This window comes from Chiloscyllium punctatum, chromosome 30, assembly GCF_047496795.1.
Source record: "Chiloscyllium punctatum isolate Juve2018m chromosome 30, sChiPun1.3, whole genome shotgun sequence".
Lineage (NCBI taxonomy): Eukaryota > Metazoa > Chordata > Chondrichthyes > Orectolobiformes > Hemiscylliidae > Chiloscyllium > Chiloscyllium punctatum.
The window spans coordinates 17,703,574-17,725,677 of record NC_092768.1 but is presented as its reverse complement, the minus strand read 5'-3'; the positions used below and the strand labels follow the sequence as shown (position 1 = coordinate 17,725,677).

The 22,104-nt window shown below is 47.3% G+C and overlaps 1 protein-coding gene across 2 annotated transcripts in view; it reads left to right on the top strand.

The window, feature by feature from the left end:
- daxx (death-domain associated protein) overlaps window positions 1-12,031 on the top strand; it is a 42,611-nt gene extending 30,580 nt beyond the window's left edge. Inside the window, exons 5-7 of one of the 2 annotated variants that reach the window (XM_072549940.1) lie at window positions 1,214-1,243; window positions 10,382-10,562; window positions 11,362-12,031. In XM_072549940.1, the coding sequence (XP_072406041.1) occupies window positions 1,214-1,243; window positions 10,382-10,562; window positions 11,362-11,421 (271 nt within the window). In that variant the 3' untranslated portion in view covers window positions 11,422-12,031. The remainder of the gene's footprint in view (window positions 1-1,213; window positions 1,244-10,381; window positions 10,563-11,361) is intronic. The other variant, XM_072549941.1, reaches the window with a different exon arrangement.
- The last annotated feature ends 10,073 nt before the right edge of the window (window positions 12,032-22,104 follow it).

The following is a 22,104-nucleotide window of genomic DNA, read 5'->3' as shown; positions in this document are numbered from 1 at the left end:
TCAGTATTCTGTACCTTTTCAATCAGGTTCCCCCTCATCCTTCTAAACTCTTGAATAGACCCAGAGTCATAGAGATGTACAGCACGGAAACAGACCCTTCGGTCCAACCTGTCCATGCCGACCCAGATATCCCAACCCAATCTGGTCCCACCTGCCAGCACCCAGCCCATATCCCTCCAAACCCTTCCTATTCATATACCCATCCAAATGCCTCTTAAGTGTTGTAATTGTCCCAGATTCCACCACATCCTCTGGCAGCTCATTCCATACACGTACCACTCTGTGTGACAAGGTTGCCCCTTAGGTCTCTGTTATATCTTTCCCCTCTCACCATAAACCTATGCCCGTCTAGTTTGAGACTCCTCAAACGTTCCTCCTGTTAAACCTTTCATTGCTGTGAACCTGCTCTGGACCCACTCCAGGGCTGATCCATCCTTCCTGAGATATGGGACCCACAATTGCTCTCACTACTCCAAATGGGGTATGGCCAGGGTTTTATAAAGCTTGTATATTCTCTTCCTCTTGAAATAAATGCTAATATTGGATTTGCTTTCCTAATTACTGACTCCCTTTACCAGAGAATCCTGGACTCAGACTCCCAAGTCCCTTTATGCCCCTGATTTCTGAAGTTTCTCCCCATTTAGAAAATAGTCTGTGCCCCTCTTCCTCCAACCAAAGCACATGACTTTGCGCTTTCCCACGGTGTACTCTATCTGCCACTTCCCTGCCCACTCTCCTGACCTGACTCAATCCTCCTGCTGCCTCAATGCTGCCTGTCCTTCCACCTCCCTTTGCGTCATCTGCAAATTTCACCAAAATGCCCTTCGTTCCCTTATCCAGATTATTAATGTATCAAGTGAAAAGTTATGGTCCCAACACTGACCCTTGTGGGACTTGTCACTGGCTGCTGTCCTGAGCAGTAACCTTTCGCACACCCCTCTCTGCTTTCTGCCAGACAGCTAAGGTTCTCTCCATGTCCTTGTCTTACTCAGTAACCTGCAGTGCTGCTCCTTTATCCAGCTGGATTTCCATTATTATGAGGGTTTCCTAGTATAATGTTTAATTATCAGTCAGCTTCACAACCTGGTGATAAAACAATTCAGACATGAAGTACAATACAAAACTTATCTCTCAGTTTTTTGTTTTGGATCGTTAACACTAATTGAGAACAATATTCCGTGAAAGTAACCGTTGTGTTTTTCATTATTGACAGAATTCCAACAAACAAGCATAAGCGAAAGAGGTAATATATCAATCACCCTGTCAAAGAAATTGTTCTTCTTTAGTGATTTTGCATGCATTAATTTCTGTTTCAATGAACCAAATCAGAAAAGCTTTGGAAGTAGTTGTAATTTTTCTTCAAATACACCTAAGTTTTGAAAATTTAATTTTACCAATGACAGCATAATAATTTACTTACAGGTTTCAATATTATCAGGAATTAGATTGCATTAGAATTAGAGCATTTAATCAAGACAGGAAATTACAGCAGATTTATTTGCCGGTATTAAGTTGCATGTTTTTTTATATCCGTTTCCTTATGAACAATTCTTGCCCTAATGACTTATCACCACCTGGATTTTTTCAGGTGGAGGTGGCCCTAACGTTGGACTGGAATGCTGGGCCAACCCCCTCTCAACCATATTGGCAAGCCCCACTTGACCTTCAGGCCCATCTTGGAGGCAATCCTGTTATTATCCTGTCCCTTTCAAGAGCAAGATCCTGCTTCTAAGAGTTGCAAGTTAATCAAAAGGCCAGCAGCTCTTCAGTCCCAGCTGGATTGGTGGGACTGCAAGTAACTGAACAATAGAGTGATAAATACTGTATACAGGAACAATATATGAAGCTTTGGGCATTTCTGGCGTCAGTCAAATGAGCACTGGTGAGGGGGAGGTGGGACTTGGAAGGACAGAGTCAGTTGCCACAGAATCCTTTTGTAGCCTGCAGGAGAAACCCCTCCCCCACCAAAAAAAAACTGCCAAAGGGCTAAGGAATGGGGCCTCGAATTGGTCAAATGTGGACAGAGTTGGCCTCTGGAAGGGGAAGTCATGTTCTCATCACTGACGGACTCCCTTGGTGGCAATAAGGTATCAGGCACTCCACCCCACTGCTGCTTGTTCTGATTCATATCTCATCCCTCAGGTCCAATAACATTCCACCTACAGTGTGTATGATTGACACTTAAAAAGTTAGTAAGTTTAAACTCCTAGACACACCGTCTACCAAATCCAAGTGTTAATGTTCTCATCAATGATTTTTGTTTCTATTTCCTTCAGTCTTGTCCTTGAAAACAGTTCCATAACTGGTGGTGGTATCCACCTTGTATCTCTATCGATTGTTAGGTCTCTTATGTCACATATAGAACAGAAGTGTTGTACGACCTATGATCTGACCCTGTGCCACATTCATCCCCATTTCCATCAAGGTCCCATGTTTTTGGCATTAGAAAGTTGAGGTCCATTGTCATACTTTCTATCTACCCCATCAGTATAACCAATTTAACATCGACCAAGGACAAAAGCTGGGGCCTTTCTGACATCTGTCTTACTGACCCCACCTTTTCTTGTCTTTAATTACTGATTGAATACATCGATGATCATTTTTGAAGTCACACTTTATCAGTAGTGCCAGATTGGTTTCTGTTTTGCCACGTTTCCCAGTTGTAAGTATTGATTAATGTGTGCCACCATTCCACTGGATTATCATTGATAAGATCTCTGCTTCGATGTGACCTTTAAAGTATTTGAGGTGGTGTTCATGTGACAGAACGTGTTGGAGCAGCATATAGTTGCATATTATATTCACTAAAGTTTGCATTTTAGTTCATGTGAGGTTGACTAAATGGGAACGAAACCCTGTCTGCATGGGAAAGCCACTGCAATGAGACAGGAAGTTATTGGTATCAAAATAAATGTTTTTGATGGTCTTTGTATACATGGCCTTTGTTCCCCCTACTTATAGAAGGGTCTTGGAGCCTCATGAGAAGGAATCAGTCATATTTGGAGAAATGAGTGGAAAGAAAATTCATTCTTTTGTACATTGCTGGTCGTCTGCTTAAATACACCGTAATTTGTTATTATTTAAACAATACAAGAATCTAGTCCAATGTAGCTATGTAGGTTGGTGAAAGTTTAGTCTCAGGATGATTTCATGACAGTCATTGTCAAGCTCTTTAATTTTCTTTCTAGCATTCTTCGATTATGGCAGTTGTGAGCAAGGATTTAGAGGGTTTCCAATGTAATTCCTTTATTTCAAAAGGGAGAAACCAAGTGGCTACAGACCAGTCAAGCTGACGTTGGTAGTGTGTAAGCTTTTAATTAACCGAACTTCAGGTTATCTGAACAAGATCACAAGGTCCTGGTGCTTGACTTAGTATGTTATCTGGCATTCAAGTAACAGAACAAAATACTCCCCGCCCTTGTATTTCGGATAATGGAGGTTCCTTTCAATTGCATTTCTCCCTTTCTCTCTACTTTTATCTCACTCTCTCTTTAATCTTCCTGTCTCCCAAAAGGATTCAGACTTCGGTATGGCAAGTCAACTAAATGTGTGAAGCTGTCAAAAATTGAAGTGGGTGGTACAGTGGTTAGCACTGCTGCTTCACAGCACCAGAGACCCGGGTTCAATTCCCACCTCAGGCGACTGACTGTGTGGAGTTTGCACATTTTCCCTGTGTCTGGGTGGGTTTCCTCCGGGTGCTCCGGTTTCCTCCCACAGACCAAACATGTGCAGGTCAGGTGAATTGGCCATGCTAAATTGCCCATAGTGTTAGGTGAAGGGGTAAATGTAGGGGAGTGAGTGTGGGTGGGTTGCGCTTCGGTGGGTCGGTGTGGACTTGTTGGGCCGAAGGGCCTGTTTCCACACGTAAGTAATCTAATCTAAACACCTTCGGTAACATTCACTGGCTCGCCTTGGTCTAACCTGCTTGGTCCCTCAAAGTCACTACAAAGTCTCATGGCATCGCGTTAAACCTGAGAGAGAGTGTAGTGTCTCTTCTGATTCGGTACCTGTGTTCCATCCACAAACAAATCCACTGCTAATGCATCGTTACCTCTCCACGTTAACATGGAGGAAGCTGTCATCAGGGGCCGGGGAGGAGGGCTTCAATGTCCATTGGTCAGAGTAGCTCAGCAGCACAGCCCATGCTCAGGTTGGTGGATGGAGCTGTCCCAGACCCAGTCAAGCAGCTTCTCAGGGGACTGTCTGCTGCAGATAAGTCTCTGTGTGACCGTTCCAGTAAGGATGACGGTTGTACAGTCCTTGTTGAGATGAAACTCTGCCCTAATGGTGGGTATACACAGTGTTGTTCGTGTTGCTGGGCCCCAGGTTGATGCACGGTGAGCACCCTTCTCTGAAACATTCACGGCTTGGTCCCAATTTGCAGACGTTCTGCTGTGTTCCAGGGACCAGACCATACCACCTTTCAAACCTGCTTTAAATTAGCCCGTTCAGAGTTGCTAACACACACCTCAAGAGCAGGGCACTGGCACGAGGGGCTCACGCCTTTGAAATTTGATCACTCCAGTCTTAGTTCCTGCTAAAGGATGGGGAGTTGTAATTGCAGTTGAGGATAGTTTGGGGGGTTCCCCAGCTCTCTCAGGACCTTGGCTTTTGGACAACTGCAAGGACTACCAGCTGTGTACACTGCAGGGAGGGTGAGCAAACTAACCCTGGTCCCTGATACATGGAGCTGTTCAGGCAAGAGAACGCAGTCGGAAGGTAGTCATGGTCAGGGACTGGACACAGAAGGAGTAAATACTGCCAAGCAGAAAGCTTCAGGGCCTCTCCAAGCTGGACAGGGAGGCTCTCATCCACATTGATGTCAGCAACATTGGTAGGACTGTAAACGATGTTCTAGTTGTACGTGGTTAGGAGCTGAAATAATACTGAGAACCTCGAAGGTCATAATCACCACCTCCACCAAGAGCGAATCTGCCTGCCCCCCTCAATGGCATGACCATCACAGTCCTCCCTGATCAACAGTTTGGGAGTTACCATTGAGCACAAACCCATCTGGACCAGACATATAAATGAGTACAGTGTCACTCCCCTCTTATCTCCCACATGTGGCCTGTCCACCCCATCGAAAAGGTGCAGGGTATGGGGGGGTGATGGAATACTCTGCCCAATTCCCAAGCTTGCCACCATCCAGGACACAGGCTGCTTGGTTGAACACTCTCCCTCCCTTTCCCTGACAGCAGTGTGCACTGCCTACAAGAGGCTGCACTCTCATCGTTCAAACCCAGAACTCCTACCATCGAGAAGATCAAGGAACACCAAGCACATACCCCTCCAATCATTCAGCAGTATATCACCATTCCCTCACTGAGTTTGGGATAAAATTCCTGGAATTCCCTCCATAGTAACACTCCGTGTACCATCCAACAGTAAACCTTACTTTGGATATGGGTAAGGTGTTGGAAAAGGTTATAAGAGCTGGGATTTCTAATCATCTGGAAAGGAATAGTTTGATTAGGGATAGTCAACATGGTTTTGTGAAGGGTAGGTCGTGACTCTCAAACTTTAGAGTTCTTGAGAAGGTGACCAAACAGGTGGGTGAGGGTAAAACGGTTGATGTGTATAGGAACTTCAGTCAGGCATTTGATAAGGTTCCCTACGGTAGGCTGTTGCACAAAATAAGAGTTTCGGGATTGAAGACAATTCAGCGGTTTGGATCAGAAAGAAGGCAGGGTGGTGGTTGATGGGAAATGTTCATCCTGGAGCTTGGTTACCAGTGGTGTACCACAAGGATCTGTTTGGGGACCACTGCTCTTAGTCATTTTTATAAATGATCTGGAGGTGGGTGTGGAAGGATGGGTTAGTAAATTTGTAGACGACACTAAGGTAGGCAGAATTGTGGATAGTTCTGAGGGATGTTATGGGTTACAGAGGGACATAGTTAAGATGCAGAGTTGGGCTGAGAAGTGGCAAATGAAGTTTAATGTGGAAAAGTGTGAGGTAGTTCACATTGGAATAAGTTACAGGAATGCAGAGAACTGGGCTAATGGTAAAATTCTCGGCAGTGTAGATGACCAGAGACATCTCGGTGTCCAGGTGCATAAATCCCTGAAAGTTACCACCCAGGTTGACAGGATTGTTAAGAAGGCATATGGTGTCTTGGCATTTATTGGTGGGGGAAGTGAGTTTCCGAGCCACGAGATCATGCTGCAGCTGTACAAAACTCTGGTGCGGCTGCATTTGGAGAATTGTGTATGGGCCTGGTCACCACATTATAGGAAGGATGTGGAAGCTATGGCTGATAATTGGCAAATGGCTTTCATGTACCAGACGATTACTGTCTCTAACCATCACTGAATACTTCAGTGTCAACCTCCCAAGGGTTACCATTAACCAGAGACTGAACGAGGTGCACTGTGATTACAAGAGACTGGGGATTCTTTGGAAACTAGTTTCCCTGTGAGCTCACTATTAGCTGGCCACAATCTACACGCTGTGCAGTGTGGAGGAACACTTCACTGACTGGGATGACTGCATCCCCAACAGGACTTCAAATGTGACACCATCCAGGATGAAGCTTGACAGGATGTACACCACCTTCAGTGTTGGTGCACCCTGACAGCACTGTGTACCATCTACAAGGTGTGTTGTGGCTCAAGAAAGGGGAATTCGAACCATCAGAGAACGACACAGCCCTTGATGTTGTGTCAACCTGTGAACTAATCTAAACCCATTCCCCTACACTATCCCATCATCATCCATGTGCTCCTCCAAGGATTGTTTAAATCTCCCTCATGAGGCTGAGTTAACTACATTAGGAGGCAGGGCATTCCATGACCGTACCACTCTGAGTAAAGAACCTGCCTCTGACATCAGTCTTAAATCTATCACCCCTCCTCTGACAAACTGACGACGTCATCCTAGGAAAGACTTTCACAGTCTCCCCTCTAACAAAATCTGTGCAAGATTGGGAAAGAAACCCTGTTTTTGTTGTCCCAATGGGATTTTGTTAGTTACCAAGGGAGCAGCATGTCTGATGGTCTCCCACCGAAGAGCTGGATCCATTCCTGTTAACCCCTGAACTCGAAAGGTAAGGAGGCAGGATTTCTGGTCTTGTTCAGCTGCTGTTTCCTGGGGAGTTGGGACAGTGGAGCTGTCATTAGAAGGGCCTGGTTGCTGGGGTGGTCTGAACTGATTCCAGGCCTTGGGGGAGCAGCTTCCACTGTCTGACAGAGGTTTCCTGTCTCCCTCAGTCAGCCGAGCGCACTAACTCATGTTTCAATGTATCGGTTTTAAACGGCAGCTTTACTGTTGGGTTGTGGTTGTACCTGTTTTAATGCTCCATTAGATGGAAAAAACCCAGTTGTCCCATCGGGGTGGGGGAGGGTGGGATTTACTGATTGGGCCACAATCCCAGTTTGAGAACGGGACTCCCATTACAATTCCAGTGGGAAAGCAGCTTTCTCTCTCTTTGCGTTGTCTTCCCTGCTGCCTGCTCTGTGTTCACTCCTGGCTCCAAGCAGACACTGATCTAAACCATTTCATCTTTTATTGTGAATAATATGAGGGCTGGACAGTTTCCTTTCTCTGTCTCACTGGCTGTTACGAAGCTGAGTGTAACAGGGGAGTTGGTCTTGTCATTTATCATTGTGACTGTGTATCACTCAGTATCAGGAACAAATGAACCAGACCAGAAAGTACCAGCCAATCGCGGACATTGGCAAAGATATCAAAATTATCAGCGACAGGTTTAATCTGTATAATATCTGTCTTAGAAAATACCGTGTCTAGGGTAAAAATCTGTGGTGTCTTAAACATACTCTGGCAAAGAACACAAAGTTGGAATGGTGAATTATTCCCAGTTTGCACTGGGATTCCTGCCTGGGACAGGTATTACTGGCTGAATTCTCCCAATCCAGAGGGAGAGCTGATTTCGAACTCTCTGGTTGTAGTAGTGAAGTATTATGATGTAGGGAGTCTGCACTTGTGGTCCTCCAGGGGGTTTTCAACAGAGAGCTTGTCTTACAAGAGTTTCTCCCACCTCCTTAAAAAGGCTCACTGGACCTGAAACCAAAACCAGAAACTGCTGGAAAAGCTCACCAGGTCTGGCAGCGTCTGTGGAGAGAGAGCAGTGGGACAAAATCCGTTTTTGTTTCTGATTTCCAGACTTCTTTCAGTTTTTGTTCATTGGACCTGAAACTGCGCTCTCTCCACAGATGCTGCCAGACCTGCTGAGATTCTCTGGCAATTTCTGTTCATGTTTCTGTCATTTGCAATTGAATCCAGGATTGATCTTGTACCTAAACGGGGTCATTGACCACTGAGTAGTGTGGATCTTGTGACTGCCATCAAGCAGCTTGAGTTGTTCCCAATTCCAGCATCTTTCACTGATGCAGTAAGGCTACTTTCACTCACTCAAAAGGATGGAAATGGCGGTGCTAGTAAATGGGTAACTTTCCATAGGACTGTATCTGTCCTGGAGTGGGATTCCAGTGTTCGTCCTATGCCTGAGTTTGACAGTGTTTCAGTACTGTGGCAGTTGTCAGTGTCATAGCCCACGATCTTTCTGCTGACTGTTTATAGAAACCCAGAAACTGATGCGGGACTAGGCCATTTGGCCCTTCGAGCCTGCCTCACTGTTCAATATCTCTCGGTATCCCATTCCTGCCCTCCCCCCATGGCCCCCCCGATTCCTTTAACTGCAAAGCCCACCTCCAGCTCCCTCTATCTAATGAACTGGCCCCTGTAGGTTTCCTGTGGGAGAGAATTCCACAGGTTCACAACTCCCTGAGGGAAGAAATTCTTCCTCATCTCTGTCCTGCCTACCTCTGTGACCCCTTGTTCTGGACTTTCCCAACATTGGGAACATTCTTCCCATATCTAGCCTGTCCAGTCCCATCAGGATTTTATATGTTTCTGTGAGACTCTTTTCTCTCTTCCCCCCCTTGTCCTTGTAAGTTCCAGCACAGACCAGCCCTGTCAATCCAGTCTTCCCTCACATTGTCGGTCCTGCCGTGCTGGGAAACACTCTGATAAACCCTTGCTGGACTCCCAACAATAGTAAGATTGTCCTCACTCAGCCTCCAGTGAATCTTTCCCCCCTTCACTATGAACCACTGACTCTGAGGGCTGTGTCACACAGTGTCCCTTGCACGTTGGGAGATGGTAACTTCTTTCAGGTGAGATCTTTGGGTTGGAACCGGCAGATCTCTTCGGAGGCTGTATCAGGGCCGTGGAGGGACTGGGGAATCACAGCTGAGGAATGTGAAGATAGTACAGGACTGGAATCCTGGGGCCGGGGACTCGTCGGTAAAATGGGTCCTACAGCTGGACAGCATGGAAACAGACCCTTTGGTCGAACTCCTCCAAACAATCATATCCTAAATTAATCTAGTCCCATTTGCCAGCTCTTCGCCCATATCCCTCTAAACTCTTCCTATTCATGTGGCATCTGGATGGGAACACGCACCACCCTCTGTGTGAAAACATTGCCCCTTAGGTCCCTTTTAAATCTTCCCCTCTCAGCCTAAGCCTATGTCCTGTTCAGGACTCCCTGACCCCAGGGAAGAGACTTTGCTTATTTACCCTATCCATGACCCTCATAATTTTACAATTCTCTAAGGTCACCCCTCAGCCTCCGACGCTCCAGGGAAAACAGCCCCAGCCTGTTCAGCCTCTCCCTGTAGCTCAGATCCTCCAACCCTGGCAACATCCTTGTCAATCTTTTCTGAACCCTTTCAGGTTTCACAACAGCTTTCCGATAGGAAGGAGACCAGAATTGCATACAATATTCCAACAGTGGCCTAACCAATGTCCTGTACAGCCACAACATGACCTCCCAACTCCTGTACTCAATACTCTGACCAATAAAGGAAAGCATACCAAACACCTCCTTCACTATCCTATCTACCTGCGACTCCACTTTCAAGGAGCTGTGAACCTGCACTCCAAGGTCTCTTTGTTCAGCAACACTCCCTAGGACCTTACCATTAAGTGAGTAAGTCCTGCTAAGATTTGCTTTCCTAAAATGCAGCACCTCGCATTTATCTGAATTAAACTCTATCTGCCACTTCTCAGCCCATTGGCCCATCTGGTCCAGATCCTGTTGTAATCTGAGGTAACCCTCTTCGCTGTCCACTACACCTCCAATTTTGGTGTCATCTATAAACTTACTAACTGTACCTCTTCTGCTCGCATCCAAATCATTTATGTAAATGACAAAAAGTAGAGGGCCCAGCACTGATCCTTGTGGCACTCCACTGGTCACAGGCCTCCAGTCTGAAAAACAACCCTCCACCACCACCCTCTGTCTTCTATCTGCGGTCCATTCAATTATTGGAATCAATTGGAATTATTTAAAGAGAGAAATCCTGTGTATGGTTTTTTTTCACTTTCTCTGTTTGTTCCTCTCACTGGAAACCAGAAGCGTGGATGTTATCGAGTTGATGGAGTCTGATGAAGGGCTGGAGGAGTCACTGATGGACTGTGCCGAGTCTGCCGTGCCTGTCAAATCTCTGCTGCCTGCTGTTGATTCAACCCGTGCAGATTCCCCCCTGGTCAGTGTGGTCACCAGCTCACAGCCCAGCCCTGTGAGACACACGCGGGTAAAAGCACACTGCTACCTTCATTCATTCATTCATTCATTCATTTGTTCATTCACCTTTAACAGGGGAGGCAGGAGGATTCCCGGGGTGCTGAGGCTCAGCCTGACTCCTGTCATTGTTCCTCTAGGTTTGGTCTGGCTGGTGAAACTCGGAGCAATCATTGGCCAGCACCGTGGTGGAACAGTGAATTAAAATACCCGATCTGCTCTGTCCAGCTGCCCCCTCGCAGTTTTGAATGCTGCGTCCTCCTCATCCTCCTCAGCTGCCTTCTCTCTCCACAGAGAGCAATCCCAACCCCTCTGATCTCTCCGTGTGTCTGAAATTCCTTACCTATTGACCCCTCCTGAAGTGTGAGCCGTGTAGAGCACGTGGCCTGAAGATGCTTCAGTACCCAGCTGTGGGAGTCGGAGCTGTTTAATTGGAAGTTCCCCCAGCACTCTCTCCAAAGCTGGAGGGGTGGGTGAGTGCTGGCAAACCCTAGTTCCTTCAGGCTGCTCCAGGTGGTGGTCCTTTTCATCTCGGTGAGACCCCCACTCCATTAGACCATGTGTTTGTGTTTGTAAATCCCGGGTTGTGGTGGTGGGTGGGGAGCTCTCTGAGGGTCAGCACTATCCCATCCATCAGCCCCGTTCGTGTCCCCAATCTGAGCACTCTGTGGTCGTCCCTCCATTGTCAGTACCTTCCACCTCACGGAGGCTGGATAACGCTTTGAGCCTGCTCACCCAGTGCTGGGGAGTGAAGGGTTAACTGTGTGCAGCAAGTTGACTGACCCTCTTTGGTGCTTGTTCCTCTTTTTCAGGTAAACGTGGCCACGCAGTGTGACCCGGAAGAAATTATTGTTCTCTCAGACTCTGACTGAGGTCCTGGAGGAAGGTGTTCACTGACTGGGCTCCTCCTCCACGAGGGAGGAGCTACAAATTGTCTTCAGAACAGGAGGAAGCTTGCACTGACGCTGTGGGTTACCTCCTCTTGCTCACTATCTCTCTGTCTCCCTCACTCTGCCTCTCCCTCTGCTCATGTCCCTTGTATCAAATACAAGTGTCGCAAGAACGAAAAGAAACTGCAAGCAACATTTCGTTTTACAAAAAAGGTTTTGCCTTGTTTCGGGCGTGAGGAAGTTCCCGCCTGTGGGAATGTCTGGAACTGGGTCCAAAAACCAGGAATGTTCACATTGCTCGCTCTCATCGGAGGGGGGGGGGTCTGTCCTGATTTGAGGTGGAAGGTTGTTTTTTTTTGAAATTGATGTATAAATGAATCTGCTGTCTTTTGTTAGCAGTGCACTGTGCAAAGTGCAGGTGATGCATTTTCACACAGTAAAAGGTAAGCATCACTTTTTAAAAGAAAAATATATCTCTCTATATTTAAAAGAAAACTTGTGGACTGATCAGTGCTGCACTTCATCCTTTTCAAAACATGGATTAACCAGGAAACGTGGAAATTAAATTCTGATCTGAGTTGTGATGGTAAAAGGCAGTTTTTCTCATTGACTGTGCAACTCTCATCTGCATTTCCTGAGTTTATTTTCAGTTCTCAACCTTTGTTCTTTCGATGTCTGTCTCTCGGATGGTTCTCTCTCTTTATCTCTCTCTCTCTATCACTCTCTCTCTCTATCACTCTCTCTCTCTATCACTTTCTCCCTCTCTCTCTCTCTTTCTCTCTCTCTCTCTCTCTCTCTCTATCTCCCTCTCTCTCTCTCTAGCTGTCTGTCTATCTCTCTCTTTTTCTCTCTCTCTCTCTGTCTCTCCCTCTCTCTCTCTGTCTCTATCTCTCCCTCTCTATCTATCTCTCTATCTATCTATCTATCTATCTCTCTCTCCCCCTCTCTCCCTATCTCTCTCCCCTCTCTCCCTCTTTCTCTCCCTTCTCCCTTTCTCTCTCTCTCTCTCTCTCTCTCTCTCTCTCTCTCTCTCTCTCTCTCTCTCTCTCTTCCCCCCCACCCCCCCCCCCCCCCCCCACCCCATTCTTCTTCAGTTCCTTGCCCCTCCCTCTTGTCTCTCTTAGTCACAGCCGTTTTAAATGCAGGGTTAAGTTTCTGCTCTGTCCTCTGAGAGAGTTCACAAAACCAAACGGAAGATTGCTGATTGGGAGAAGAGATGCAGAGCTGGGAGCCAGCCCTGACCTTGCGATGTGCTGTGTGTTCTTGTGTCTGTGGGAACGAGTGGGGCTGTGATGGTCAACCCTGCACTACCCGCAGCTGAAACCCACACACCTCAGTGTGGCTGATCCGAAAGCCCAGAGAGTACTCGCTCATCATGTATCGTATACAGAGAGAGTTCAGCAAGTTAGCCAGCAGTGATATCACCATCTCTAGCCTGGAGATGAATTACTCAAACGTGGTATGGTAATAGGTGGTTTACTGACATGTCTTAGGGTTAGAAATGTTCTCCATACCTGGAGCCAGTCGTGACCCATGGTGGGGTGGGGGTGGGGGTGGACCTGCTTGGGACCTCTGTGCTGTCTTTACTGAGGCACGGACAGGGTGGAGTGAATTTAGTGGAGCTGAACTTGTGCATTTTCGACTGGTATCTCCTGTCTCTGAGAGTGACTGCTGCCGGTGAGTCCCGAGCTCAGCTCTGCACTTGGCTGGTTACTGGTTGGGGAATGGGGTGGAGATGTGTGCTAGATTCAGCTAGCCCCTCTATCGATGTGTCGAGATCCCACCACCCCCCCCCACCCTCCTCCTCCCTCCACCCCCCCCCCCTCCTCCTCCCTCCCCCCCCCCCCCCCCCCTCCTCCTCCCCCAGCTGCCAGTCACAGAAGGGCCTATGCTTGTCTAATATCACCCTGCTTTACTGAGACACTACAGGTGGGCCCTGAACACAGACCTTGCAGCCCAGAGGTAGGGACACTACCACCAAGTCACAGCAGCCCCAGCATAGGCTGTATTTTCTCCACCATTAACCCTCTGAAATGAGCAGCTTCGTTAGTAACAGATCAGTGAGAGTCGCCCATTTACTCATTCAGAGCGTTTCGGACTCAGTGACCAGCAACGTCCTGCTATCTGTCTCAGGGTATGTCTGTTGGCAACTCTCCCTCTTCCCCCTCTCTCCCCCTCCCTCCCTCTCTCCTTCTCCCTCTCTTCCCCCACCAGCCCCCCTCGCAGCTCCTGCACTCTGCTCTCTCTCTCTCTTCTCCCCCCCCTCGCAGCTCCTCCACACACTCTCTCCCCTCGCCGCTCCTGCACATTCTCTTCCTCCCCCCCCCCCCCCCCGCAGCTCCTGCACTCTGCTCTCTCTCTCTTCTCCCCCCCCCCCCCCTCGCAGCTCCTCCACACTCTCTCCCCTCGCTGCTCCTGCACATTCTCTCCCCCCCCCCCCCCCCCCCCCCCCCCGCAGCTCCTGCACTCTGCGTGCGCGCTCTCTCTCTCCCCTCCTCAGGTCTTGCACTCTGTGCTCTCTCTCTTCTCCCCCCACCCCCACTGTTTCCCCCTCTCTGTAGCCAATCTGTTTCTCCCCCAATGATGCTTGTAAGGGAACCTCTCTTGAGTCTCACATCCTTTTATTAAACTTTCCCCTCCTCGTGATGTGTTGTTTTTTCCTGAGAGTCAGGGTTTAGTTGATTTGTGTATGTTGTCCAGGTTGATTTGTGAGGTTACTGACTGATGGAGGATGACCTCCACACCTTGTGTTGGTACCTTGCAAAAATGCTGCAATGCTCCTGAACCACATGTCCTTCTTGCCTGAAGTATTTGTTAGAGTCATAGAGATGTACAGCACGGAAACAGACCCTTTGGCCCAACCCGTCCGTACTATCCCAGATATCCCAACCCAATCTAGTCCCACCTGCCAGCACCCGGCCCATATCCCTCCAAACCCTTCCTATTCATATACCCATCCAGATGCCTCTTAAATGTTGTAATTGTACCAGCTTCCACCACATCCTCTGGCAGCTCATTCCATACACGTACCATCCTCTGTGTGAAAACGTTGCCCCTTTTGTCTCTTTTATATCTTTCCCCTCTCACCCCAACCCTATGCCGTCTAGTTCTGGACTCCCCAACCCCAGGGAAAAGAGTTTGTCTATTTATCCTATCCATGCCCCTCATAATTTTGTAAACCTCTATAAGGTCACCCCTCACTCAGCCTCCGACGCTCCAGGGAAAACAGCCCCAGCCTGTTCAGCCTCTCCCTGTAGATCAAACCCTCCAACCCTGGCAACATCCTTGTAATTCTATTCTGAATCCTTTCAAGTTTCACAACATCTTTCCGATAGGAAGGAGACCAGAATTGCACACAATATTCCAACAGTGGCCAAACCAATGTCCAGTACAGCCGCAACATGACCTCCCAACTCCTGTACTCAATACTCTGACCAATAAAGAAAAGCATTCCAAACACCTTCTTCACTATCCCATCTACCTGTGGCTCCACTTTCAAGGAGCTATGAACCTGCACTCCAAGGTCTCTTTGTTCAGCAACACTCCCCAGGACCTTACCACTAAGTGTATAAATCCTGCTAAGATTTGCTTTCCCAATTCACATTTATCTGAATTAAACTCTATCTGCCACTTCTCAGCCCATTGGCCCATCTGGTCCAGATCCTGTTGTAATCTGAGGTAACCCTCTTCGCTGTCCACTACACCTCCAATTTTGGTGTCATCTGTAAATTTACTAACTGTACCTCTTATGCTTGCATCCAAATTATGTGAATGACAAAAAGTAGAGGACCCAGCACCGATCCTTGTGGCACTCCACTGGTCACAGGCCTACCTTTGAGCCAGTTCTGTATCCAAATGGTTAGTTCTCCCTGTATTCCATGAGATCTAACCTTGCTAATCAGTCTCCCATGGGGGACCTTGTCGAACGCCTTACTGAAGTCCATATAGATCACATCTACTGCTCTGCCCTCATCAATCCTCTGTTACTTCTTCAAAAACCTCAATCAAGTTTGTGAGACATGATTTCTCACGCACAAAACCACATTGACTATCCCTAATCAGTCCTTGCCTTTCCAAACACATGTACATCCTGTCCCTCAGGATGCCCACCACCAAGGTCAGGCTCACTGGTCTATAGTTCCCTGGCTTGTCCTTACCACCCTTCTTAAACAGTGGCACCACATTTGCCAACCTCCAGTCTTCCGGCACCTCACCTGTGATTATCGATTTGTTCTGAGATGGTTTACAGCAGTGAAGGGAGGAAACGGACACCCTCGCCCAAGCTCATACTCAGCCCTGCTCCAATTCTCTCTCCTTTCCTGCTCAGTTTTTAATAATTGCTACAGGTTTTCACCATCTTTCTCCCAGCCTACACCTCACACGGTTTTTGTTTATTTGTCCCACCCTGAAACCCCTCCCGCCCAAGGGTTGACACCTGTGGATTTACAGTGTAAGGCAGCTCTAATCTAACCGCCTGGAGTTTTCACTCTGCTTTCAGTTCAGTTCTGTTTTTTTTAAAAAATGCGTTTACAGGCCATTCAGCCCCTCCATCTAACCCCCTCGGTCTATCCTCGTGTCCCTTTCTTCCACGGGGCTCCCTCAAGGTGTTCCGTGGCCTTTAGCCCTTAAAGAGCTCACCTTCTTCCCCCCCTCGAATGAGTTCTCTTGTGACCCTCACTCTAATCTCATTCTTGTCCAACTCTTTCGTTACCTCCTGAGCCTTTTCCACCACCACCCCCCTCCTGATGAAGTTATATACCTTTGCTTCCCCTCCCTCCCTCCCTCCCTCCTGCTCTCGTTCACACACCCAGACTTTGCGAACATCCCAAATTCTTGCCTTCCCTGTGTCTTTCCCCGGCAGCAGCTCTTCATGTTAATTTTTTTTCCCCCCGCTGTTTTTCCAAGTGTCGTTTTTCCAATTATTTTAAATATAAAACCTGAGGCGCTGGTTCCTGTTGTGGGAGCAGGTCATTGATCAGATTCCCCAGGTCAGACAGTGTCTGATGGAGGGTGTGGGGAAGTCACCTTATTGCAGTCTCCGTCTGGGAGTGGGGTCTAACCGGCTTCCTCACACTCCCCGGGGTTGAGGGAGGGAGCTGAAACAGGCTGACCAGGGTTCCCACTGTCACAGAGTGTGAGGGCAGTGAGATGGAGGGTCCAGTGAGAGGGTTGGGTCAGATCAGAGGGCTCTCTCTTCCCCCAGAGTTCACTCCTGGGCACTGATGAAAACCAAGGTTGTTTCTGAGTGGCAATTGCTGTCTCCTGCTCTGTCCACATTAACCCCCCCACCCCCCCTCCAATCTGATCTGATCCTACAAAGCACCCCAGTAATTTCCATATAATGTACAAACCAGGAATCTATAACAATATTAAATAGCTCTGGTGATAAAGAATTACCCTGTTTTACCCCGGGATATTTTTTAAATAGGTGATCGTTTACAATGCTATCTTTCTACACGATATTATCTGTACATAGATTTGCAACTAGTTTAATAAAGTTCTTTGGGAGACCTCCCCCCCTTTTTAAATAATTAACTCCTAGTTTATGGCCAAGAGAATCGAAGGTTTAGACCGGATTCCCAAAGGCTACGGTCTGTCCTTTTCCGATCTTTCAGTAATATTATCAGTTACTCTAGCCGGTGCGTCAGGATGTGATGCGAATATTAAAGTTTGCACATGTTTGTGAAGCTGTTTAACCCACATTTAACGGATGGCGATCCTGAGATCATCCAGCGATGCTCAATGTCATCCTGCAACCTGTTCCTTCATTGCACTCCTGGGAGCTTTGAGGATTTTCCTTTCTGCTCTCTCTCTCTCCTGTCCGTCCACATTTAACACCCTCCTCCTCCTCCCCACTCCCACCCCAGGTCCCTGCTTCAGATTCGGGAAGGGATCTTGTTTCTCTCCGGGGGTCTGTGTGTGTCTCTCTCTCTCTGGCTGTCCTTTGCAGACTCACTCTTCCCCTCACTCCACCACTTTCTGGTTCTGTGTCTCTCCCCCCCCCCCCCCCCCAGATGGTTCTGTGTCCCCATCCCCCCCTGCCCCAGGTGGTTCTGTTCTCCCCCCTCCTCCCATCCTGCCCCAGATGGTTCAGTGTCCCCACCTCTTTCCCCTCCACCCCAGGTGGTTCTGTTCTCCCCCACCCTGTCCTGCCCCAGATGGTTCTTTTCCCTCCCACCCCCCCCAGATGGTTCAGTGTCCCCACCTCTTTCCCCTCCACCCCAGGTGGTTCTGTTCTCCCCCACCCCTGTCCTGCCCCAGATGGTTCTTTTCCTCCCACCCCCCCCAGATGGTTCAGTGTCCCCACCTCTTTCCCCTCCACCCCAGGTGGTTCTGTTCTCCCCCACCCCTGTCCTGCCCCAGATGGTGCTGTTTTAACTCTTTCCCGCCCCCACCCAATTACTTGCTGACCATCCCTCAGCCTTCCCTGCTCTTCACCGAATGAACTGAGTCCTGAACAGGACCGGTCAGGGTCGGTTTGATGCTCCCCTTCTTAAAAACGCATTGGCTGATCAGGTTCTCCAAGTTTGCCCAACTGCACGCTTTTAGATTCTTCTCTGATAGTTTTGTGTTGGGTTGGAGTGAATGGGATGCAGAGACTCACTGACTTGCCACAGAATGCCCTACCCTGAGTGAAAGAGAGACACTCTGGAGAGATCTGGTCCGGGGCCCCAGTCTGAAATGAGGAGGCCACTGCACTGAACAAGACCATAGAGTCATACAGCACAGAAACAGACCCTTCAGTCCAACCCGTCCATACTATCCCAGATTTCCCAACCCAATCTACTTCCACCTGCCAGCACCCGGCCCATATCCCTCCAAACCCTTCCCATTCATATACCCATCCAAATGCCTCTTAAATGTTGTAATTGTCCCAGATTCCACCACATCCTCTGGCAGCTCATTCCATACACGTACCACCCTCTGTGTGACAAGGTTGCCCCTTAGGTCTCTTTTATATCTTTCCCCTCTCACCCTTAAACCTATGCCCTCTAGTTCTGGACTCCCCCACCCCAGGGAAAAGACTTTGTCTATTTATCCTGTCCATGCCCCTCATAATTTTGTAAACCTCTATAAGGTCACCTCTCAGCCTCCGACGCTCCAGGGAAAACAGCCCCAGCCTGTTCAGCCTCTCCCTGTAGCTCAGATCCTCCAACCCTGGCAACATCCTTGTAAATCTTTTCTGAACCTTTTCAAGTTTCACAACATCTTTCCAAGAGGAAGGAGACCAGAATTGCACGCAATATTCCAACAGCCTGGTCCTGAGCTGGGATTTGAGAAGTGGTTGGAAGAGAGTGTGGGGGTGGGGAGACAGATGTTGCCATTGTGTGAAAAGTAACCCAGCAACTGCCAAAGCTGGGAGGGTGCTACGTTTTCAGGAGGGGATGGGAGATCCATGTGTTAGTGGGCCAGGGTAGGGTGAGGGGAAGAAACAGAGATTAAGTGTTTACCTCAAGTGTGCTGTATATCTTTAAGATTTTTTTAAATTCCAAAGTTAATTTTCTATTGACGTCTTATGAACAGTTCAATTGTTGGTTTAGTGTCTCATTAAAAGGTACTTTTTTTTTGAACAGCAAGTGTCTTGATTTTTCGGAAACCATGCCGACAGTATTCTGGGAGAGTTGATAGGAATACCTCTATCTGCAGAGCTCCCTGCTGTTTTTGCTGTCTGATCAGTGCATCAGGAATGAGGACTGCAGATTACAACTTCAATTTACAGACATTGCTAAAGGACATGCCACTGTTGTCTCTCTATTACACTTGCTAGAAATTACAACACAAACTATTAAAGGTGAAAATCCCAGAACATCCTCAATATTGATAATGCCAACAAAAGGAAGGGGAGGAAGGGAGTGGGGGGGGGGGGGGGGTTGTAGGGGCAGCATCACTTGTGCTTGTGGAAATTTACCAAAATTCGTTGGTCTCTGGGGCAGTTCCCATAAATTGCAAAACTGCAAACATGATGCCACAGTTTAAAAAGGAATTAGATGGAAGGCTAGTTACTACAGACCTGTGAGCTTGGCTTCAGTCGTGGGGAAAATGCTGCAATCTATCATCAAGGGAGAAATAGTGAGACATCTGAATAGAAATTGTCCCATTGGGCAGACACAGCATGGGCTTATGAAAGACCGGTCATGTTGAACTAGTTTACTGGAATTCTTTGAGCACAGCATGTAGTAGACAATGGGGAACTGCTGGACGTCGGGTATCTGGATTTCCAGAAGGCATTCGACAAGGTGTTACACAAAAGGCTGCTGAATATAGACAAAGGTGCACAGCGTTACAAAGCATGTAATAAGGGTTTTCTGGTTGGAGATCAGTACCTCATGGTGTGCCTTGGAAATCATCGAAAAATATTTGCAGATGATAGGATAACTGCTCCACATTGTTCATTTGTTCTATGAAATGCACTCCGTGACAGTCAAATAGAGTAATGCTCTGTCTAAAGGGTCCCTGGACTGTTAGATTAACCTGAGTCACACAAGGTTCATCTGCCTGTTATTGAGATGTTCCTGCTCCAATACCATCAGATGCTATACTCTGGCATAGAACATAGTGCATGCGGCTGGGTCAACTGCAGATTAGGGATCAGGAGTTTATCACAGAACCAGAACAGCCCTGAGAGAATCCAAAAGGGAAACTTGTGTTAATTTGGGATGTTAATCTAGTGAATCCCCAGCACTGAGCTTATTGCTTTGCTCTATCCTACCTGAACCTCTTCAACTTTTGTTACTTAAGCCTGGCAGTGACCTGCAAAATGATCGACATCTCTTGGATTTTTCATCTGCATCGATACCGTTCTTCAGCACGGAGGTCCAGTCTATTATTGTTCACTGTTCTCTGTCTCCCCCCTTCTCTTCACTCTCAGTGCATCTCATGACTAAAGCATTAAATCTGTTCCCAACAGGTTTGAAAATTGAATGTTTAGAATGGCAAGGGGAGAAATCTCCTCTCCACCTTTTTTAACTCCGTTAAGTACCAATGGGCCAATTCTGACAATGGACAGATCTGGTGATGGGACATTCCTGAGACGGACATCTGATACTGTCTGACCTGCTGTGCTTTTCCAGCATTACACTCTTGACTCTGATCTTCAGCATCTGCAGTCCTCACTTTCTCCGAATTTTGTAGATTGGACAGTTTGAGAGGTGGATCAGTTTTGAAGATGGGACGATCTGAGCTCCACTCACTGGAGTTCAGAAGGGGTGAGGGTGGGTCTCATAGCCACCTATAACGTTCTAACAGGTTTAGACAGCATAAATGCAGGTTAATCCTGATGATCAGGGAATCCAGAATCAGTGATCATAGTTTAAGTTATGCCCCAAGATACCAAACTCTATCCAAGTTTGAATTTAGTATTTTGATAATATTAAAACCAATGAAACGATCTGAGGTTTTGAGGGTATAAAATCGGGGGAAAATTGAACAGTTGGGGGAAACTTACCAAGCCCCCAACAAGTACAGACTGCCAGCAGAACAGCTCTCAGAGAAGTGCCTGTTGATAAGTTTGTGCAGCAGAAGATTGAGGGTGACCTGAATAAAGAATCTACAGAGGAAACTGTGAAGCTGGGTTTTGAAATGTGATTTTTTTGTAAATCGTAATTGGGATTTTTACTGGACCAGTATTATAGAAAGGAAAGTAAAAGATAGGCTAGAGGAAGGAGTTGTAAATAGTTGTTAGTTAATTAATTAACTAACTAATTAATTAGTTAATTCTCTGTTATACTTTAAGAAATAAAGTTAATTCTTAGATTAAATAGTTCTTGGCATCTTGAATTTTCACAAGATTATTGCATGGAATAAATCTTTTCTGTGTTGCTGGTTTAAATTAAGCAGGAGGGTTTTATCCCATGTCGTAACACAGTACTGCAGAGGATTGGAGAAGGAGAATGGGAGACATTGGGGACATTAAATTTAACACCAAATATCCTTGGATAGTCAGTTCCCAATCTTGATCTTCTTGTATCCATGTTTCTGTGATAGAAATTAAACTATATTCATTTCCCTTGATTTCAGCCTGTGACTTATTGCCATGACCTCTGTCTGATGGGTGTCTTCATGAACTTCAGTGATGACCACACTCCTTAGACTGAAAGTTAGCTATATGCTTGTTGCCCACAAACACTTTGGGTATGAGATTGGTTGTTCATACTGCCAGCCCGGACCGCTGACCAGCAAGGCTAGGCACCTAATAGAGTCATACAGACTGGAAACAGACCCTTCAGTCCCAACTTGTCCATGCCAATCACATACCCTAACTTAGTCTCATTTGCCAGCACCCGGCCCATATCTCTCTCAACCCTTCTGATTCAAAGACCCATCCAGATACCTTTTAAATACTGTAATTGTACCAGCCTCCACCACTTCCTCTGGCAGCTCATTCCATACCACCCTCTGTGTGAAAAGGTTGCCCCGTACAGTCTCTTTTATATCTTTCCCCTCTCACCCTAAACCTATACCCTCTAGTTCTGCACTCCCCACCCCAGGGAAAAGACCTTGTCTATTTACCCTATCCATGCCCCTCATGATTTTATAAACAAGGTCACCCCTCAGTCTCCGACGCTCCAGGGAAAACAGCCCCACTCTATTCAGCCTCTCCCTATCGCTCAAATCCTCCAACCCTGGCATCATCCTTGTAAATTTTATTTGAATCCTTTCAAGATT